Source organism: Pelophylax lessonae, assembly GCF_965119305.1.
Source record: "Pelophylax lessonae genome assembly, chromosome: 7".
NCBI lineage: Eukaryota > Metazoa > Chordata > Amphibia > Anura > Ranidae > Pelophylax > Pelophylax lessonae.
The window spans coordinates 71,808,838-71,828,067 of NC_138774.1; the positions used below are offsets into that span (position 1 = coordinate 71,808,838).

Sequence of the window (19,230 nt, forward strand, 5' to 3'; positions counted from 1 at the left end):
GGAGCAGGGTACAGAAGCGGAGCGGCCGTGCCCTAGACACTACGCCTGCTACTGCCCAACGCAGCAAGGGACCGAGCGCACCAAAGCCAGCTCAAAGGAGTTCTCTAGCGTTGAAGTTCTTCAGAAAATGTGCTGATGACAGGACAGGAGTGGTTTGCACCCTGTGCAATCAGAGCCTGAAGCGAGGCATAAACTTTCTCAACCTGAGCACAACCTGCATGATCAGGCATCTAAGTGCAAAGCACGAGCTGCAGTGGAGTAGACACCTTCAAAACCAAGAAAGGTCTCTGGCTCCTCCTGCTTCCTCTTCTGCTGCAGTCTCGGTCTCTTCATCCACCTCTGTAGTGATACCGGCACCTGCCACCCCGCAAAGAGAGGATCTGTCAGCAACACCACCACCTGAGTCACCAACCATCTCCACAATGTCCCGTGGAAGCGTTCAGCTTTCCATCTCCCAAACACTTCAGAGGAAGACGAAGTACCCCCTTACCCACCCGCGATCCCTGGCCCTGAATGCCAGCATTTCGAAATTCTTGGCCTTTGAAATGCTGTCATTCCATCTGGTGGAGACGCACAGTTTTAAAAGCCTTATGTCAGTGGCTGTCCCACAGTACGTCGTGCCCAGCCGCCACTACTTTTCCAGGCAAGCCATCCCTTCCCTGCACAACCAAGTGGGGGAAAAAATCAGGTGTGCACTATGCAACGCCATTTGTGGCAAGGTCCACCTAACTACTGATACGTGGACCAGTAAGCACGGTCAGGGGCGTTATATCTCCCTAACGGCACACTGGGTAAATGCAGTGGCGGATGGGCCTGAGGCGGATAGCAATTTGGCGCATGTCCTTCCACCACCGAGGATTGCAGGGCGCTTCAGTTTGCCTCCTGTTCCTAACTCCTCCTACTCCGCTTCCTCATCCTCTACCGCCTCCTCATCCGGTCAGCGTAACACCTTCACCACCAACTTCAGCACAGCCAGGGGTAAACGACAGCAGGCAGTTTTAAAACTTGCCTGTTTGGGGGAAAAAACACACACCGCGCAGGAGTTGTGGAGGAGCATGGAACAGCAGACAAATGAGTGGTTGCTGCCAGTGAGCCTCTAGCCCGGCCTGGTGGTGTGCGATAACGGGCGAAATCTCATAGCAGCTCTGGGCCTAGCCGGTTTGACGCACATCCCTTGCCTGGCGCATGTGCTGAATTTGGTGGTGCAGAGGTTCCTTAAAAATTACCCCGATATGTCAGAGCTGCTGCAGAAAGTGCGGGCCGTCTGTGCGCACTTTCGGCGTTCTCACCCTGCTGCTGCTCGCCTGTCAACGCTGCAGCGTAACTTCGGCCTTCCCGCTCACCACCTCATATGTGACGTGCCCACAAGGTGGAACTCCACCTTGCACATGCTGGAAAGCACATGCAGCAGGCCATAGTGGAGCTTCAGCTGCAGCATACACACGTGAGTCGCTCTGCGGAACAGCACCACTTCACCACCAATAACTGGGCCTCCATGCGAGACCTGTGTGCCTTGTTGCGCTGTTTTGAGTACTCCACCAACATGGCCAGTGCCGATGACGCCGTTGTCAGCTTAACTATCCCACTTCTATGCCTCCTTCAAAAAACGATTCGGGCGATGATGGAAGAGGATGTGGCACAGGATGGGGAGGAGGAGGAGGAGGAGGATGAAGAGGTAACATTTCCAAGGCTTTCAGGGCAGTCATTCGCAAGTGGCTCAGAGGGTGGGTTCCTGCACACACAAACGCCAGGGACACAATTGTCCAGCAGGGGCACAGTTCTGGAGGATGAGGAGGAGGAGATGGAGGAGGAGATGGAACCATGTTCACAGCAGGGTGGCACCCAGGCCAGCTCATGGCCATCACTGGTGCGTGGCTGGGGGGATACAGAGGACACAGACGATACACCTCCCACAGAGGACAGCCTTTCGTTGCCTCTGGGCAGCCTGGCACACATGAGCGATCACATGCTGCAGTGTCTCCACAACGACCGCCGAGTTGCCTACATTCTAACTTGTGCTGATTACTGGGTGGCCACGCTGCTGGATCCCCATTACAAGGACAACCTACCGTCCTTAATTCACTCACTGGAGCGTGATCGCAAGAGTACGCTGGTAGACGCGATGCTGCTGGCATTCCCACCTGACAGCGGGGCCACAGTGGAAGCACAAGGCCAAGGCAGAGGAGGAGGAGGAAGAGGTCACCAATGCAACCAGGGCACCGCCAGCACCACAGAAGGCAGGGTTAGCATGGCCAAAATGTGGAAAAACTTTGTCAGCACGCCACAACAAACAGCAGCACCAGCAGCTCATATAGAACGTCTTAGCAGGAGGCAGCATTTCACCAACATGGTGGAGCAGTATGTGTGCACACGCCTACATTCAGTGAATGACGGGTCTGTCCCCTTCAACTTCCGGGTCTCCAAATTGGGCACATGGCCTGAGCTTGCCCTTTACGCCTTGGAGGTGCTGGCGTGCCCTGCAGCCAGTGTATTATCTGAACGTGTATTTAGCACGGCTGGGGGCGTTATCACAGACAAGCGCAGCCGCCTGTCCAGAGGCAATGTGGACAAGCTCACGTTCATTAAAATGAACCAGGCATGGATCCCACAGGACTTTTCCGTACTTTGTGCAGAATAGAGATGGATACCGACCTTACCCAGCCATTGCTATATTTTTGATCTTTCTCACTCTTTTGGGGTGTACCCTAATTTAAAATGACTGAAAAAAAGCAGTGTTGGCTACCTCGTCCCCCTCCACCACCGCTAACATCTACACGGCCCCATCCACCGCCACCTCAACCTCCCTCCTACTCCCTATCCTCACCCCCCCCCCCCCAACCGCCTTTTTTTTTTTTCTTTTTTACTTCTTGGGAAATTTTGCAATTAATGTTTTGATAATAATATCACAACGAGAAACCCTCTTTGGGGCTTTTTTTTTTTTCTCACAAGTTTTTCCTTCATGATAATCTTTTGACTTCTTGGGAAATTACTCACTTAATGTTTTTGATAATAATATCACAACAACGATAAACCCTCTTTGGTTTTTTTTTTTTTTTTTCTCTTACAAGTTTCTCCTTAACGATAATTTTTTGGGTAATTTTTCATGTAATGTTTTGATATTAATATCACAATGAGAGACCTCCTTACCCCCTTTTTTTTTATTTCTCTCTCACAAGTTTTTCCTTCACGATAATTTTTTGACTTCTTGGGAAATTTTTCACAAAATGTTTTGATAATAATATCACAAGAGAGACCCTCTTGGGGCCTTTTTTTTTGCTTTTTTCTTCCCTTTGGTTTAGGAACTATTAGGCTACATTCACACCTGAGCGTAGCGTTTTTGCGGCGGTTTTTACCGCGATTTTACCGCGATTTTTACCGCGATTTTTGTGCAGGCGTTTTTAGATTGAATAGAGATCAATGGAAAACGCCTGTAATCTGCCCAAAAAGAAGCTCATGTACTTTTTTGAGCGTTGGGCGTTTTGTAAACAGCGTCAAAACGCTCAGATGTGAACAGGGGCCATTGAAATGAATAGGATTTGTCTTGTTGGGCGTTTTGAGAGCTGATCCTAGAGCAGAAAAACGCCCCAAAAACGCCCCAAAACGCCTAGATGTGAACGGAGCCTTAAGGTGCAGTAAAGCTGGTATTTGACACAGATGTATAGAGGTATAAACCTAATCTAATTTTACTTGTTATTTGTTGTTTGTTTGTTTTTTATTTTTTTAATTTCATGTATTGTCGAAAAACATTTAATAAAAACATTTAAATAAATTAAAAATAAATGAGGCTGATGCTTTTTCAAGGGGTGTTCCTCAGAGCTGGATTTGGAATGCAGATAGCTGGTCTTTATATGATCAAAACCATGTGACCTCTAGTAGAAGCCCCTCCCATAATGGGCGGGCTGATGAAATTGGGTCACATGGGTAGGTAAGATATATACAAATTTAAATCTCCTACAAAAGGCCTTGCATCACAAAAGAACATTATACAAAAAAATAAAAAATTATATATATATATATATATATATATATATATATATATATATATATACAGTATTTCACAAAAGTGAGTACACCCCTCAATATTTTATTATATCTTTTCATATGACAACACTGAAGAAATTACACTTTTGCTACAATGTAAAGTAGTGAGTGTACAGCTTGTATAACAGTGTAAATTTTCTGTCCCCTCAAAATAACTCAACACGCAGCCATTAATATCTAAACTGCTGGCAACAAAAGTGAGTACACCCCTAAGTGACAATGTCCAAATGGGGCCCAATTAGCCATTTTCCCTCCCCGGTGTCATGTGACTTGTTAGTGTTACAAGGTCTCAGGTGTGAGCAGGGAGCAGTTGTGTTAAATGTGGTGTTATCGCTCTCACTCTCTCATACTGGTCACTGAAAGTTCAACATAGCACCACATGGCAAAGAACTCTCTGAGGATCTGAAAAAAAAGAATTGTTGCTCTACATAAAGATGGCCTAGGCTATAAGAAGATTGCCAAGACCCTGAAACTGAGCTGCAGCACGATGGCCAAGACTATACAGTGGTTTTACAGGACAGGTTCCACTCAGAACAGGCCTTACCATGGTCCACCAAAGAAGTTGAGTGCACGTGCTCAGCGTCATATCCAGAGGTTGTCTTTGGGAAATAGATGTATTAGTGCTGCCAGCATTGCTGCAGAGGTTGAAGGGGTGGGGGGTCAGCCTGTCAGTGCTCAGACCATACGCCGCACAATGCATCAAATTTGTCTGCATAGCTGTCATCCCAGAAGGAAGATAATGCACAAGAAAGCCCGCAAACAGTTTGCTGAAGACAAGCAGACTAAGGACATGGATTACTGGAACCATGTCCTGTGGTCTGATGAGACCAATATAAATTTATTTGGTTCAGATGGTATCAAGTGTGTGTGGCAGCATGCAGGTGATGAGTACAAAGACAAGTGTGTCTTGCCAACAATCAAGCATGGTCATGTCATGGTCTGTGGCTGCATGAGTGCCAACTGGAGAGCTACAGTTCATTGAGGGAACCATGAATGCCAACATGTACGGTGACATACTGAAGCAGAGCATGATCCCCTCCTCCCTTTGGAGACTGGGCTGCAGGGCAGTATTCCAACATGATAACGACCTCAAACACACCTCCAAGACGACCACTGTCTTGCTAAAGAAGCTGAGGGTAAAGGTGATGGACTGGCCAAGCATGTCTCCACACCTAAACCCTATTGAGCATCTGCGGGGCATCCTCAAATGGAAGGTGGAGGAGCGCAAGGTCTCTAACATCCACCAGCCCTGTAATGTCGTCATGGAGGAGTGGAAGAGGATTCCAGTGGCAACCTGTGAAGCTCTGGTGAACTCCATGCTCAAGAGGGTTAAGGCAGTGCTGGAAAATAAGACACAAAATATTAACACTATTGGCCCAATTTGGACATTTCCACTTAGGGGTGTACTCACTTTTGTTGCCAGCGGTTTAGACATTAATGGCTGTGTGTTGAGTTATTTTGAGGGGATAGCAAATTTACACTGTTATACAAGCTGTACACTCACTACTTTACATTGTAGCAAAGTGTAATTTCTTCAGTGTTGTCACATGAAAACGATAGAATAGAATATTTACAAAAATGTTAGGGGAGTACTCACTATTGTGAGATACTGTGTGTATATAGATATATATATATATATTCCTGAAATAAAACCTAGTGAGAATCCTGCAATTACACGGTAACTAGTTGGTGCTGATGAGCTTTTCATCCCATAGATTCATTTGATAAACACATGGTATGTCACACAGTATGCAATAGATTGATACTTGAAGGTCTAGAGCATGGGTCTTCAAACTATGGCCCTCCAGTTGTTCAAGAACTACAATTCCCATCATGCCTATTCATGTACTGAATGTGAATGTCAGAGTTTTACAATGCCTCATGGGATGTGTAGTTCTGCAACAGCTGGAGGGCCATAGTTTGAGGATCCCTGGTCTAGAGCCAAAAAACTTGCCTGTATTTTTGAGTTTCTTATTTTAGGAATATATGTTTATACACTTTTTTTCTTTTACTAAATAAACTTATATAGTCGCTCTCAGTAGAATACAAAAACCTAAAAAATCCCCTAACAGCCAACTGAACCAATGGTCTTCACTTTTTGACCAGTAGGGCAGCTACAAGTGTGGGGTTACAAACTGTGGCCCATGTAGCTTTATGTGGCATTGTAAGCGCGATGTACTGGGAATTGATGGCAAAATACACCGTATCAATCAATTCATTACCTGTGGGACCTCATTTGTAATATTTGACTTTTTTTGCCCCTGTGGTTCATTGAATGTTGGCCGAGCATCACGTCCACTCAGGGTTTGCATTGGTGAACACAAATGCAGTATCAATAATGGGAGAGACAAATATTCTGTCCCCAGGCATTTTAAAGAAAAACATAAAGGGGATCCCACAGGCATGAGAATTTTGTTATTGAAGCTATCTCTGATGAACTAGACAGGGGGTGGAGATATCAGAAACTGTAAAAGAGAAAGTTTCTGGATCTTCACCCTTGGTAGTCTGATGCCCAAAGGATTGACCAAAGGTTTGGAAGTACACAATTTAGTTAATTCATTTTAGATTTTTATGTATTTTTTTATGCCCAGGATGAAAATATCATATCAGTGATAAAGGTTAGGTTTTATGCCCTTTATGCCCTTCATGCATCAGGGCAGTCAGTCACTCTTCCTATTGACAGACTGTCCCTAATTTCTTTTACATAGTGCCCATATGATTTCTGGCACGCAGTCCTCTATGTATTGTATTATATACATCTTTCAGAATTTCTCATGTTCTTTTTATGGTTTGATATAGGACTTTACTGTAATATTCATGCCTTGACACCTTCAAATAGGCAGCTGGTCTTCTCCAGCAAGCATCTAGCACTGATGGTGGTACATAATAGTATCAATATAATAATATCTTAATATCAATACTCCTATTAATGATTAATCATTTTTTAATGTATTGATAAATTACTTTTATTTGTGTGTGTGTATTCCCTTACAGCACAACAAGCACAAGCACACAGTATATTCTGAGCAATGGCAGGTCTCTCTTGATCTGTTGTACGGTATAGTGGCTCCACTCCTGTACCTAACAGATACCCAGGCTAGATGTGTGGGGGTGCTGCGGCTGGCTTGTTTACAGTGTCACTTCTTACAGCTTCCGGATGCCTTTAGGATCTATAAAAGGCCTTAAGTGACGTCTGCGCTCCACGGCGGCTGGTATTCCAGCTTTCTGTTTTCTTGTGGTGCGGAGATGATGCAACAGGGTGTCAATGCAAGTGACATTCACGTATCACGGGGCCAGCGCCTGGAATGCACACAATCCCAATTTTTGTCCACGTGCGTTCCAATGGTCACCTGTCGGACTCCACTACCATTCCTATCAATTTGATTATTATCTTTGAGCTCCTATGTCATGAACAACTTGCCCCACATGCACCCCAACCTAGTGAGTGAGTATCCTGGATGGCAAGTACATGGTAACTGGTTGATGGTGATGAGCTTTCCATCCCATAGATTCATTTGATAAACACATGGTGTGTCACACAGTATACAATAGATTGATACATGAAGGTCAAGAGCCAAAATGCCTGCCTGTATTTTTGAGTTTCTTATTTTAGGAATATAGGAATATATGTGTATATATATATATATATATATATATATTATGCCTTGTATATATAATGATGACACTTGAAGGTCTAGAGCCAAAATACCTGCCAGTAATTTTGAGTTTATTATTTAGGAATATATGTGTATATTTTTTATGCCTCGTATACAGTATATAATGATGACACTTGAAGGTCTAGAGCCAAAAATACTTGCCTCTATTTTTAATTGTGTTTTTTAAATTGTTCTTTTTTTTTCCCCAGGAATATATATATATTTATATTTTTTTATATAATGTTCTTTCGTGATGCAAGGCCTATTATAGGAGATTTACATTTGTATATATCTAGTTACCTACCCATGTGACCTAATTCCATCAGCCCACCCATTGTGGGAGGGGCTTCTACTAGAGGTCACATGGTTTTGATCATATAAAGACCAGCTACCTGCATTCCAAATCCAGCTCTAAAGGAAGAGGGGACACCCCTCGAAACGCATCGGCTTTATTTGGATGTGTTAATTCCACAATTGTCACTAGTCAGTAATCCATGCTGAGTGGATCATCTGGTGGACTTTTTACATATATTTTGTTTGACCTCGCCCTCTGTTTTTATCTTTGCGTGAGTGACAGCCAGTGGCGGCCCGTGCATAGGGGGCGCCAGGGCGCCGCCCCCCCCTACCCCTAAAGAAAAGAAAAAAAAAAGAAGAGGAAAAAAAAAAAAAACGAACAAATAAAGTTTTGAAAAAAAAATTACAAAACGAACAAATAAAGTTTTGAAAAAAAAAATTGTGTTCGCCGCTACCCCGGCCTATGTGGTGGCTATGGGGGGGGGGTGGGGTTTACGACCCAGAAGGGCGCCGATTGGCTGCCTTCTGGGGGCGTAACCTGAGCGCAAGTCATTGCGCTTGGGCACCCCCACTTTCCTGATATCCTGGCTGTGATTGGTCCAGTCTACAGCCTGGACCAATCATCATCCAGGACATCGCATGGCCCCATGGTGACCCCGCTGACGTCGCGTGGACCGGCATTGCAGAGAGCGGAGTGGAGAGGAGACTGGAGAGGAGACCGGAGAAGAGGAGAGGGAGAAGCCGAGCCTCCAGGTAAGTGCACTGCTCTGTCGGGCACACACGCATAGCTCTGCATTGTGGGATGTATACTTGTGGTCACTGCACTGGAGGCACACACGCATAGCTCTGCATTGGGGGATGTATACTGGTGGTCACTGCACTGGAGGCACGCACGGATAGCTCTGCATTGGGGGATGTATACTGGTGGTCACTGCACTGGAGGCACGCACGCATAGCTCTGCATTGGGGGACATGTATACTGGTGGTCACTGGCTGCACTGGATGCACGCACGCATAGCTCTGCATTGGGGGACGTATACTGGTGGTCACTGGCTGCACTGGATGCACGCACGCATAGCTCTGCATTGGGGGACATATACTGGTGGTCACTGGCTGCACTGGAGGCACGCACGCATAGCTCTGCATTGGGAGACGTATACTGGTGGTCACTGGAGGCACGCACGCATAGATCTGCATTGGGGGACGTATACTGGTGGTCACTGCACTGGAGGCACGCACACATAGCTCTGCATTGGGGGATGTATACTTGTGGTCACTGCACTGGAGGCACGCACGCATAGCTCTGCATTGGGGGACATGTATACTGGTGGTCACTGGCTGCACTGGAGGCACGCACGCATAGCTCTGCATTGGAGGACGTATACTGGTGGTCACTGGCTGCACTGGAGGCACGCACGCATAGCTCTGCATTGGGGGACATGTATACTGGTGGTCACTGAAGGCACGCACGCATAGCTCTGCATTGGGGGACGTATACTGGTGGTCACTGCACTGGAGGCACGCACGCATAGCTCTGCATTGGGGGTGTATACTTGTGGTCACTGCACTGGAGGCACGCACGCATAGCTCTGCATTGGGGGACATGTATACTGGTGGTCACTGGCTGCACTGGAGGCACGCACGCATAGCTCTGCATTGGGGGACGTATACTGGTGGTCACTGGCTGCACTGGAGGCACGCACGCATAGCTCTACATTGGGGGACGTATACTGGTGGTCACTGGAGGCACGCACGCATTGCTCTGCATTGGGGGATGTATACTGGTGGTCACTGGCTGCACTGGAGGCACGCACGCATTGCTCTGCATTGGGGGACATGTATAATGGTGGTCACTGGCTGCACTGGAGGCACGCACGCATAGCTCTGCATTGGGGGACGTATACTGGTGGTCACTGGCTGCACTGTAGGCATGCACGCATAGCTCTGCATTGGGGGACGTATACGGGTGGTCACTGGCTGCACTGGAGGCACGCACGCATAGCTCTGCATTGGGGGACGTATACTGGTGGTCACTGGAGGCACGCACGCATTGCTCTGCATTGGGGGATGTATACTGGTGGTCACTGAAGGCACGCACGCATAGCTCTGCATTGGGGGACGTATACTGGTGGTTACTGGAGGCACGCACGCATTGCTCTGCATTGGGGGATGTATACTGGTGGTCACTGGCTGCACTGGAGGCACGCACGCATAGCTCTGCATTGGGGGACATGTATACTGGTGGTCACTGGCTGCATTGGAGGCACGCACGCATAGCTCTGCATTGGGGGACGTATACTGGTGGTCACTGGCTGCACTGGAGGCATGCACGCATAGCTCTGCATTGGGGGATGTATACTGGTGGTCACTGGCTGCACTGGAGGCACGCACGCATAGCTCTGAATTGGGGGACGTATACTGGTGGTCACTGGCTGCACTGGAGCCACGCACGCATAGCTCTGCATTGGGGACATGTATACTGGTCACTGCATTGGGGACATGTATGCTGGTCACTACATTGAAAGGGGTCATTTATACTGGTCACTATATTGAAGGGGGCATGTACTGTGGGGTTTGTGCTAGGGGCCTGTACTGTGGGGTTTGTGCTTGAGTTGTTTGTGCGGGGTTTGTGCTTGAGGGGTTTGTGCTGGGGGGGTCTGTACTGTGAGGTTTGTGCTGGGGGGGTCTGTACTGTGAGGTTTGTGCTGGGGGGGTCTGTACTGTGGGGTTTGTGCCACTCTCAGTCCATGTATCCCATAATAGGATGTCTCTCACAGTATATCCCATAATAGGGCTCCTGTTCCCTATTATGGGATATACTAGTACTGATGGACCCCTTAATATGTGATATATTGGGAGAATTGGTTCACGCAAGCAAAATACAGGGGACAAAATGGGTGGAGTCTATAAGGGGTGGGGCTTCTGAGAAATGGGAGGGGTCAAAATGGAAGGGCGGGGTCTTGCGCCCCCCCCATCTTAAAACTTCACCAGCCGCCACTGGTGGCAGCACAGCAGATTTGGCGGCTGAACCAGTGGAGACACACATTTTCAATCAGCAGCACAGCAACTTCTCAAGAGCAGGAGCTTCTCTTTTCTAGTTTGACAAGCTTTGCAAGATATCCACGAATGTCAAATGTTGCAGGCTCATTGCCTGCTTATAGTCACATATTGTAGACATGTTCTAAATGCTCCTAAGGAGTTTGGCACGTGTATATAGAGTGCTATGACAAGGCTCTTCTCTTGTTTTTCTTTCCCAAGAATAAGTAGGCATTTTGAGGACTTCTAAAAATGTGTTCTAACACCTATAAAACGCATCTAAAGTGCAACGGCTAGAGGCATTTCAGATGCTTTTTAAAACACTTTACTCTCAGTTATCATGTGTTAATAACCTTAAGAACTGTAATGTGTCTGATTTTGTCAGTCATAAAGCTGTCTCCGTTTCACAAAATACAATATTGTACAGTGTGAGCAGGGATTTAAAGGATGCATTTAATTAATTACATATTTTTACTGACGAAAGGTGACAATCCACACAAATGCCAAAATAAAGTAGTCTATGACTATAATTAAATGGATATATAGGTTAGCAAAGTAATAAAGATGAACAGATAGGTGTACAGATCCCCATGAATTAATAAAATTACTTAAAGCTGATCTCCAGTCAGATTTAAAAATGACTCAATTGAATGCAGTTCTATATTTATGCATACTTCATCAAATGTATGCTTTCTTTTTTTAATACAAGGAATGGAAGTAGCTGCATTTGACTTGGCATCAGCCTCTTGCAGGCCCTGTACAGCAGAGCTTAGACAGAGAGGGAAGATAAGCACATGGGAGTCACAGTCATGGGGAGGGGGCAGGTCCATGACAACCTGGGCTCAGAGGAAGTGGGATGAATAATAATGCTGGCCATCAATTAACCTGAAAAACTGTGGACATTTGGTGGTGGAAGGAAGTACTCGGTGGGACAGCTCTGGACTGAAGTTGAACATTTAAAAAAAAAAAAAAAACAGCTTTTTATTTGATCTATTAACCACTTGCCGACCGCCGCAAGTAGATATACTGCGGCGGTCAGCCCCTCACAGGCAAAGTGACGTACCGGTACGTCACTAGCCTGTGAGGCTCTGGGGAGCGAGCGCGCGCCGCCAGCGGCCCCCCCCTCGCATGGTCACGGACCCCCCCGCGCGTGTGACCGGCGGACCTGATGTCCGCCGCTCACTCAGCGATCGTCGGGGGAGAGGGAGAAAGGCAGGCGGCTTGTGTAAACAAGCTGCCTGTCATTCTCCCCTGTGTAGAAACTGTGATCACACGGTTCTACTATGTAGGACCGTTGATCACTGTTTCTACAGCTCAAGCCACAGCCAATCACAGTTAGAATGACGCCCCTAGGGACACACACAGCCCCTCCCTCTCAAATAAAGTTAGCCCCTTCACTGCCAGTGTAATTTTACAGTAACAGTGCATATGTATAGCACTGATTACTGTAGAAATGTCACTGGTACCCCCAAAAGTGTCAAAAATGTCACTGGTACCCCCAAAAGTGTCAAGCAATGGAAGTAGCTGCATTTGACTTGGCATCAGCCTCTTGCAGGCCCTGTACAGCAGAGCTTAGACAGAGAGGGAAGATAAGCACATGGGAGTCACAGTCATGGGGAGGGGGCAGGTCCATGACAACCTGGGCTCAGAGGAAGTGGGATGAATAATAATGCTGGCCATCAATTAACCTGAAAAACTGTGGACATTTGGTGGTGGAAAGAAGTACTCTGTGGGACAGCTCTGGACTGAAGTTGAACATTTAAAAAAAAAAAAAAAACAGCTTTTTATTTGATCTATTAACCACTTGCCGACCGCCGCAAGTACATATACTGCGGCGGTCAGCCCCTCACAGGCAAAGTGACGTACCGGTACGTCACTAGCCTGTGAGGCTCTGGGGAGCGAGCGCGCTCCGCCGGCGGCGCGCTCCCGCTCCCGCGTGGTCACGGACCCCCCCGCGCGTGTGACCGGCGGACCTGATGTTCGCCACTCACTCAGCGATCGTCGGTGGAGAGGGAGAAAGGCAGGCGGCTTGTGTAAACAAGCTGCCTGTCATTCTCCCCTGTGTAGAAACTGTGATCATACGATTCTACTATGTAGGACCGTTGATCACTGTTTCTACAGCTCAAGCCACAGCCAATCACAGTTAGAATCACGCCCCTAGGGACACACACAGCCCCTCCCTCTCAAATAAAGTTAACCCCTTCACTGCCAGTGTATTTTTACAGTAACAGTGCATATGTATAGCACTATGTAGCACTATGTATATGCGCTTTTTTTTACCAAACATATGTAGCATAAAACAAATTGGCCGAAAATGTTAAAAAATTTAGATTTTTACATTTTTTGGGGGGGGATTTCATATAAAAAAATTTGAAAAATATTGTTATTTTTGCATAATTGATGCTCTTTTTTTGTTTATAGCGCAAAAAGTAAAAATTGCACAGGTGATCAAATACCACCAAAAGAAAGCTCTGTTTGTGGGAAAAAAAGGACGTCAAATTCGTTTAGGTACAGCGTCGCATGACCGCGCAATTGTCCGTTAAAGTCACGCAGTGCCGAATCGCAAAATACCCCCTGGTCTTTAGGCAGCCAAATCCTCCGGGGCTTAAGTGGTTAATAGGCTATTAGTTTTTAGTTCTGCTTTAAATCCACATCTAGTTAGAGCTATTCTCACGTTTGTTAGTGTTTAAGTAATTATAAATGGTCATAGACATGTGAGGGTAACATCTGATCACCTTAGAGCATGTAAACCAACCAAATATTTTATAAACCAGTATGCAGTACAAAAAATGTGTGTTTTGAAGGAGTGGGGTAGTGGCTGACAAACATAGGTCAGAAAAAGCTTCCATACCTGTTTGATCAGTTTTTTTCCTTATAGAGCTGTTGGGTGTTGGGTATCTCATTGGCTGTTGGGTATCTGTTGCTTCATTTGACAGAAGACTAAGTTCTGACATGTTTTATCTGTGGCTAGCAACAAAATACATTTAACCAATTGGAAACAATTTGTGAGCTCAATAATAATGATCTTTATTTTTAGGTAAACTAATCATTTAGTTTCATCAACAATTCATTTATCAGCTTTTGTGTTTTCTGTTCTAGATCTACAACATTTCCACCATGGTGAACCAAATGGAGATCTATGATAAAAACAATCTGAAACGCTTGGAGGAGTTTGAGAAGAACAATGGAAAACCAAACGATCCCCTCCTTCCACCTTCCTATGGTAGGTCACAGTAATATACAGTATATGCTTGCTATAGTCCAAAATATTTTTACATTTTTTTCCAAAAATATCTATTTATGTATTGTACCTATTTTTTATATGTTTTCTCCCACATTCTAAAAACCTACTATTATGATGACTAGTAGCTCTCGCGTGGCATGTGCGCTAGGGTGTAACCCAGTTTATATTTATATCCATGGTTAAAAGACGTGTAACGTTAGCTTTATCACACAGTATAACAATAAAAAACAGACCATGAATTTGGATTTTTCCCCAAGATTGGTCAACATTTGGTTAGTTGGTCAATTTTTGGTCAAATGGTATTTTTTGGTCAATTAATATTTATTGGTCAGTTGGTATTTACGACCCTCTTGCATCAGTACTTAGCTTTACTGTTCCAGAATAGCCATTTAACCACTTTAAGACCGGAAGGATTTGCCCCCTTAATGACCAGGCCATATTTTGCGATTCGGCACTGCGTTCCTTTAATGGACAATTGCGCAGTCGTGCGATGATGTACCTAAATAAAAACGATTTCCTTTTTTTCCCACAAATAGAGCTTTCTTTTGGTGGTATTTGATCATCTGTGCAACTTTTATTTTTTGAGTTATAAACAAAAAAAGAGCGACAATTCTGAAAAAAAAAATATATTTTTTTCACATTCTGCTATATAACATTCCCAAAAAAAAATAAAAAATTAAAATTTTTAAGATTTTAGGCCAATTTGTTTTCTGCTACATATTTTTGGTACAAAAAAATCACAATAAGCGTATTTTGATTCGTTTGCGCAAAAGTTATCGCATCTACTAACTACGGGAAAGATTTATGTCATTTTTATTGGGTTTTTTTTACTAGTAATGGCAGCAATCTGCGATTTTTTGCGGGAGTGCAACATTGCTGCGGACAGATCGGACCCCTGGCTGATATTTTTGACACTTTGGGGGGGACCATTGACATTACTACAGTAATCAGTGCTCAAAATATGCACTGCTACTGTAATAATGACACTAGCAGGGAAGGGGTTAACATTGTGGGTGATCAAGTGGTTAAATGTGAGCCTAGGGGAGTGATTCTAACTGTGGGGGGGGGCGTGTATAACTGCGGCCGGCGGTCGTAAAGCCGTTAAATAATAGACATATCTTAGCCATGACTTCAGGGAAAGTTTACTCAAAGTGTAACTTAAGGTGGACCATTTCTTTTTAGTTTTGAATAGAGGAAGAGGGATTACAACACCTGTCAGTTTTTATTGCTGTCTGTGTCCCCACTAGGGAGATTCACCCTCTCTATTTGTCTTGTTTTGAAAGTGAAGGTAAAAGAAAACCCAAAATTTTGGGTTGACATCACTAATAGAGGGGAAATCTTATGAGGACACAATCTGGTGACCCTGGGGACGCACTGTGAATTCATCACTTTGGAGGGATTTCTTCTCACTTAATGTTGATTATGGGATGGGAAATTAAGCAAAATCTCCCTAATAGACATCAGATGGCAATAAATAAATAAAAACTGACAGGGGTTTAACCCTCCCTTATTTTATTCAAAATTAAAACAAAAGTTTTGCCTTTAGTTACACTTTAGGTCTCATGCACAGTGGGAATAAAATGTTACTTTTAAGGGGTTTGGACTTTTTTTTTTTAGCCTCTATGTGCCCCTCTATATTAATATATGTGGCCATGCACACATAGGTATTTCAGGTTTTTTTGTTTACAAAAGATTTTATTAAAAAGTCAGTACAAAAAAACAATAACGCGTACACAGGTCAACAATGTAACATCATATATAAAAAAATATCTATATATTGCATAGAAAAATACTCTGAAAACATAGCAAGTATACACCTAGCATTGGTCATAGTATAGCAGAATATCAAATAGTCAAATACACATGAGGGGTCAGAACTGTCAAGTTAGACATATCATATAAATCAAGAGGTACCAACAGGCCCAACACAAGTGTCCCAAGTGTCCCATTTAGCATGGAATGTCATCATGGAGCCATGAAGGGAGTGAAAGATCTTTTCTATTAGTTTAATGCATTCCATCCTGGAGAGTACCTGAGGCCATAATAGAGTATCTGATTTCCAATTACATTCGATCATCCATTGAATGGAACACATCAAAGTATGAATCAGATTGGATGTAGACTTCGGGACACCAGGGACTTTTACAAAAAGTAAGCATATCTTAGGAGAGAGAGAAACCGATGTCCCTGCCAATCCAGTCACAAGTCTTTGTGCATGATCCCATATGGGTCGCAAAAGGTTGCAGCTCCAAAAAATATGGAGTAAATTACCCTCCCTGAACAGCCCCTAAAACAGAGGGGAGAGACTGAACCGTAGAAGGAGTGGACCAAGGAGGGAGTCAAATACCATCTTGTAACTACTTTAAGGGGTGTCTCCCTACATGCACTAGAACGTGAACATTTACGCATGTTTGATATCATGTGGTGCCATTCTGGGATGGAGAAACTACAGTCAAGGTCTTGCTCCCATCTAGTCATATACTTATGTTTATCTGGGAGGGTACTAGTAACAATATGTGAGTATAGGTTAGAAATAAGCCCTCGATCCCTAGATGAGGAGGAGCAAATGTTTTCAAAAATAGTAAATGGAGGGTTTAGTGTAAGGAGGCCCTGTGATTGAAAAAATGCCCTCACAATGGTATAGTGGTCCCTTTCAGAACTGGGGAGACCATATATATCGGTATTTCAGGTTTTATTAGAAGAGGAGCATTTAGAGGCTGAAAGCCTTAGGAAAGGAGCGGCGTCTGAGCAAAAAAAAACGCTTGACGTGCCTAAACATGTTTTCAAAACGTATCTTTAGATGCATTTTTTAGGTTGCTTTTTTACTGCCAGGGGAAAAGACATTCAGAGGAGCTGGGCAAATGACCTGTGTGCATGAATCCTTAGAGAGTAAAACTGAATTGATGTTCATTTAGGTTTTGTGATAATCCCAGTTGACTGTCACTCATTTGTAGCAGAAAAAAATATGATAGTTTTGTAGCAAATTGAAGTGCTTTTTTTTTTTTTTTTTAACATATTATTATACATGTTACACAAAGTACAGCTCCAGATATTGACATTAAAACATAATAAAATGCTGAATGGCGTTGCACATGGTCACATGAGAATCTGGCGCAGTAAGCATTAATGTCAGCCATAACTTTAAACTACAAAATGGATCCTGTAGCAAAATTCTGAACTGAACCTTTAAAAACAAGTTGTGTTATATCATGTTATATTATATTATGATTTAGAAGCAGGCTACGGTCATTCTACTGTTTAGATAGGCAGAAATGAAAGAACACCAGGAAAGTAGGAAAAACTTTAAGGCATAGCCTGGATTGAAAACCAGCATGTTATTATTCCTTTACTATTCCAGGGACACCCATATCTAGAAAATCCAGGTTAGATCTGTGATTGGGCAGACTGCTCCACTTATCTGAAGCCATTTAAACAAAAAACATATACTTCACTTGCATTAAAGGACTTCACGCATAGATGTTGTGATTTCACATCACAACAAAAGCCTTCTGTAGAGAACAATTAGTTGCATTGAGTTTTAGGCTTACTTTCAAAATGTTACATAATAAGAAATTGTTTTATTATCATGTTACTGGATGTAGTATTTATTTTTGCATAGCATTTTCATGATTGGATTCCATTTTGCAGGTATTTGTGAACATGGCGAAATAACAAATATCAGCAAGCCTTTTATTGTGCAACTGAACTGGGCAGGATTCAACAGCAAGTGGGGAGGATGGGGAAGAGACTCATATCCAGGTGCTGATCAGAAGCCATATTGGGTGGCTATTTTAAGTTCAGATGCACGCAAAATGACCACTGTGCGCTTCTACCCATCATATATTGACCTGTTACGGTACAAAAGCTATGTAGAGAAGGTCCTTATTTCTACTTTTGATTATTCAAGCGGTGGTCAAGGAAGTGGAATGATTGTGTATGGTGGCTCAATGTACTATAACTGCTACAATACAAGAGACATCTGCAAGTATAACACAAAAACCTATAATGTGGAGCGTCGCAGCACTCTTAGTGATGCTGCTTTCAATAATCGATTCTCCTATGCTTCCTCCAGTTGGCAGGACATTGACTTTGCTGGTGATGAAAATGGTCTTTGGGCTATTTATGCAACTGAACATAGTACTGGCAACATGGTCATCAGTAAGCTTAATGCCACCTCCCTTGAAGTACTACAGACCTGGCACACTAGCCAATACAAGCCTGCAGTCAACAATGCTTTCATGGTGTGCGGGGTGCTATATGCTACCAGAGCTGTGAGTACAGAGACTGAAGAGATCTTCTACAAGTACAATACCAAAACCGGTAAAGAAAGCAAGTTAAGCATCCCTTTTGACAAAATGCAAGAGAACATACACCATCTGTCCTACAACCCCAATGAACACAAGCTCTATGCATATAATGATGGCTATCAAGTTACTTATGATGTCACTTCCAACCCCCTCCTGGAGAACATGTCCAAAAAGTAATTTTTATTGATCTATGTAATCATTAACATACTATTCAGTGCAGGTTTCCTACTTCAACATATAAACAAATACAAAACTAAATATAACACAAAATATACAAAGACTTAAGGGGGCATTAAAACATTTGTTTTAATTCCCTTTTTATTTGTTTTGTTTTAAAATGGAGTTTGAGGATAGAACTAAGTTTAAAACGGATGTAACCCCGTTCTAACTCCTATACTAACTACCCTATAGAAGGAAGACAAATATAATTACCTATTCTCGGGGCGCTTTGGTCTGATTGACTGTAGGCGCTGATTGAATGAAAAATTTCCAACATTCCAATTCAAGAGAAGTTGATTGTTACATTGGCTTCTCCCTAGGGCCATAGATGGATCGAAATCCAGTCAATCCCTGCTGAACCAGCTGAAGTTCAATCCATCTATGGCCAGCTTAAGGGTCCTTTTACATGGGCTATATTCGTTCCTATCAGCAG

The 19,230-nt window shown here is 44.0% G+C and overlaps 1 protein-coding gene across 1 annotated transcript; it reads left to right on the plus strand.

Moving 5' to 3' along the window:
* Positions 1-7,449: 7,449 nt before the first annotated feature.
* LOC309559779 (olfactomedin-4-like) lies at positions 7,450-18,755 on the plus strand (the record flags this gene model as incomplete). The annotated part of the gene is made up of 3 exons (XM_082263213.1): positions 7,450-7,482; positions 14,127-14,250; positions 17,920-18,755. The coding sequence occupies 3 exons, from the start codon at positions 7,450-7,452 to the stop codon at positions 18,753-18,755; spliced, it is 993 nt and encodes a 330-aa protein (XP_082119339.1).
* Positions 18,756-19,230: the final 475 nt, after the last annotated feature.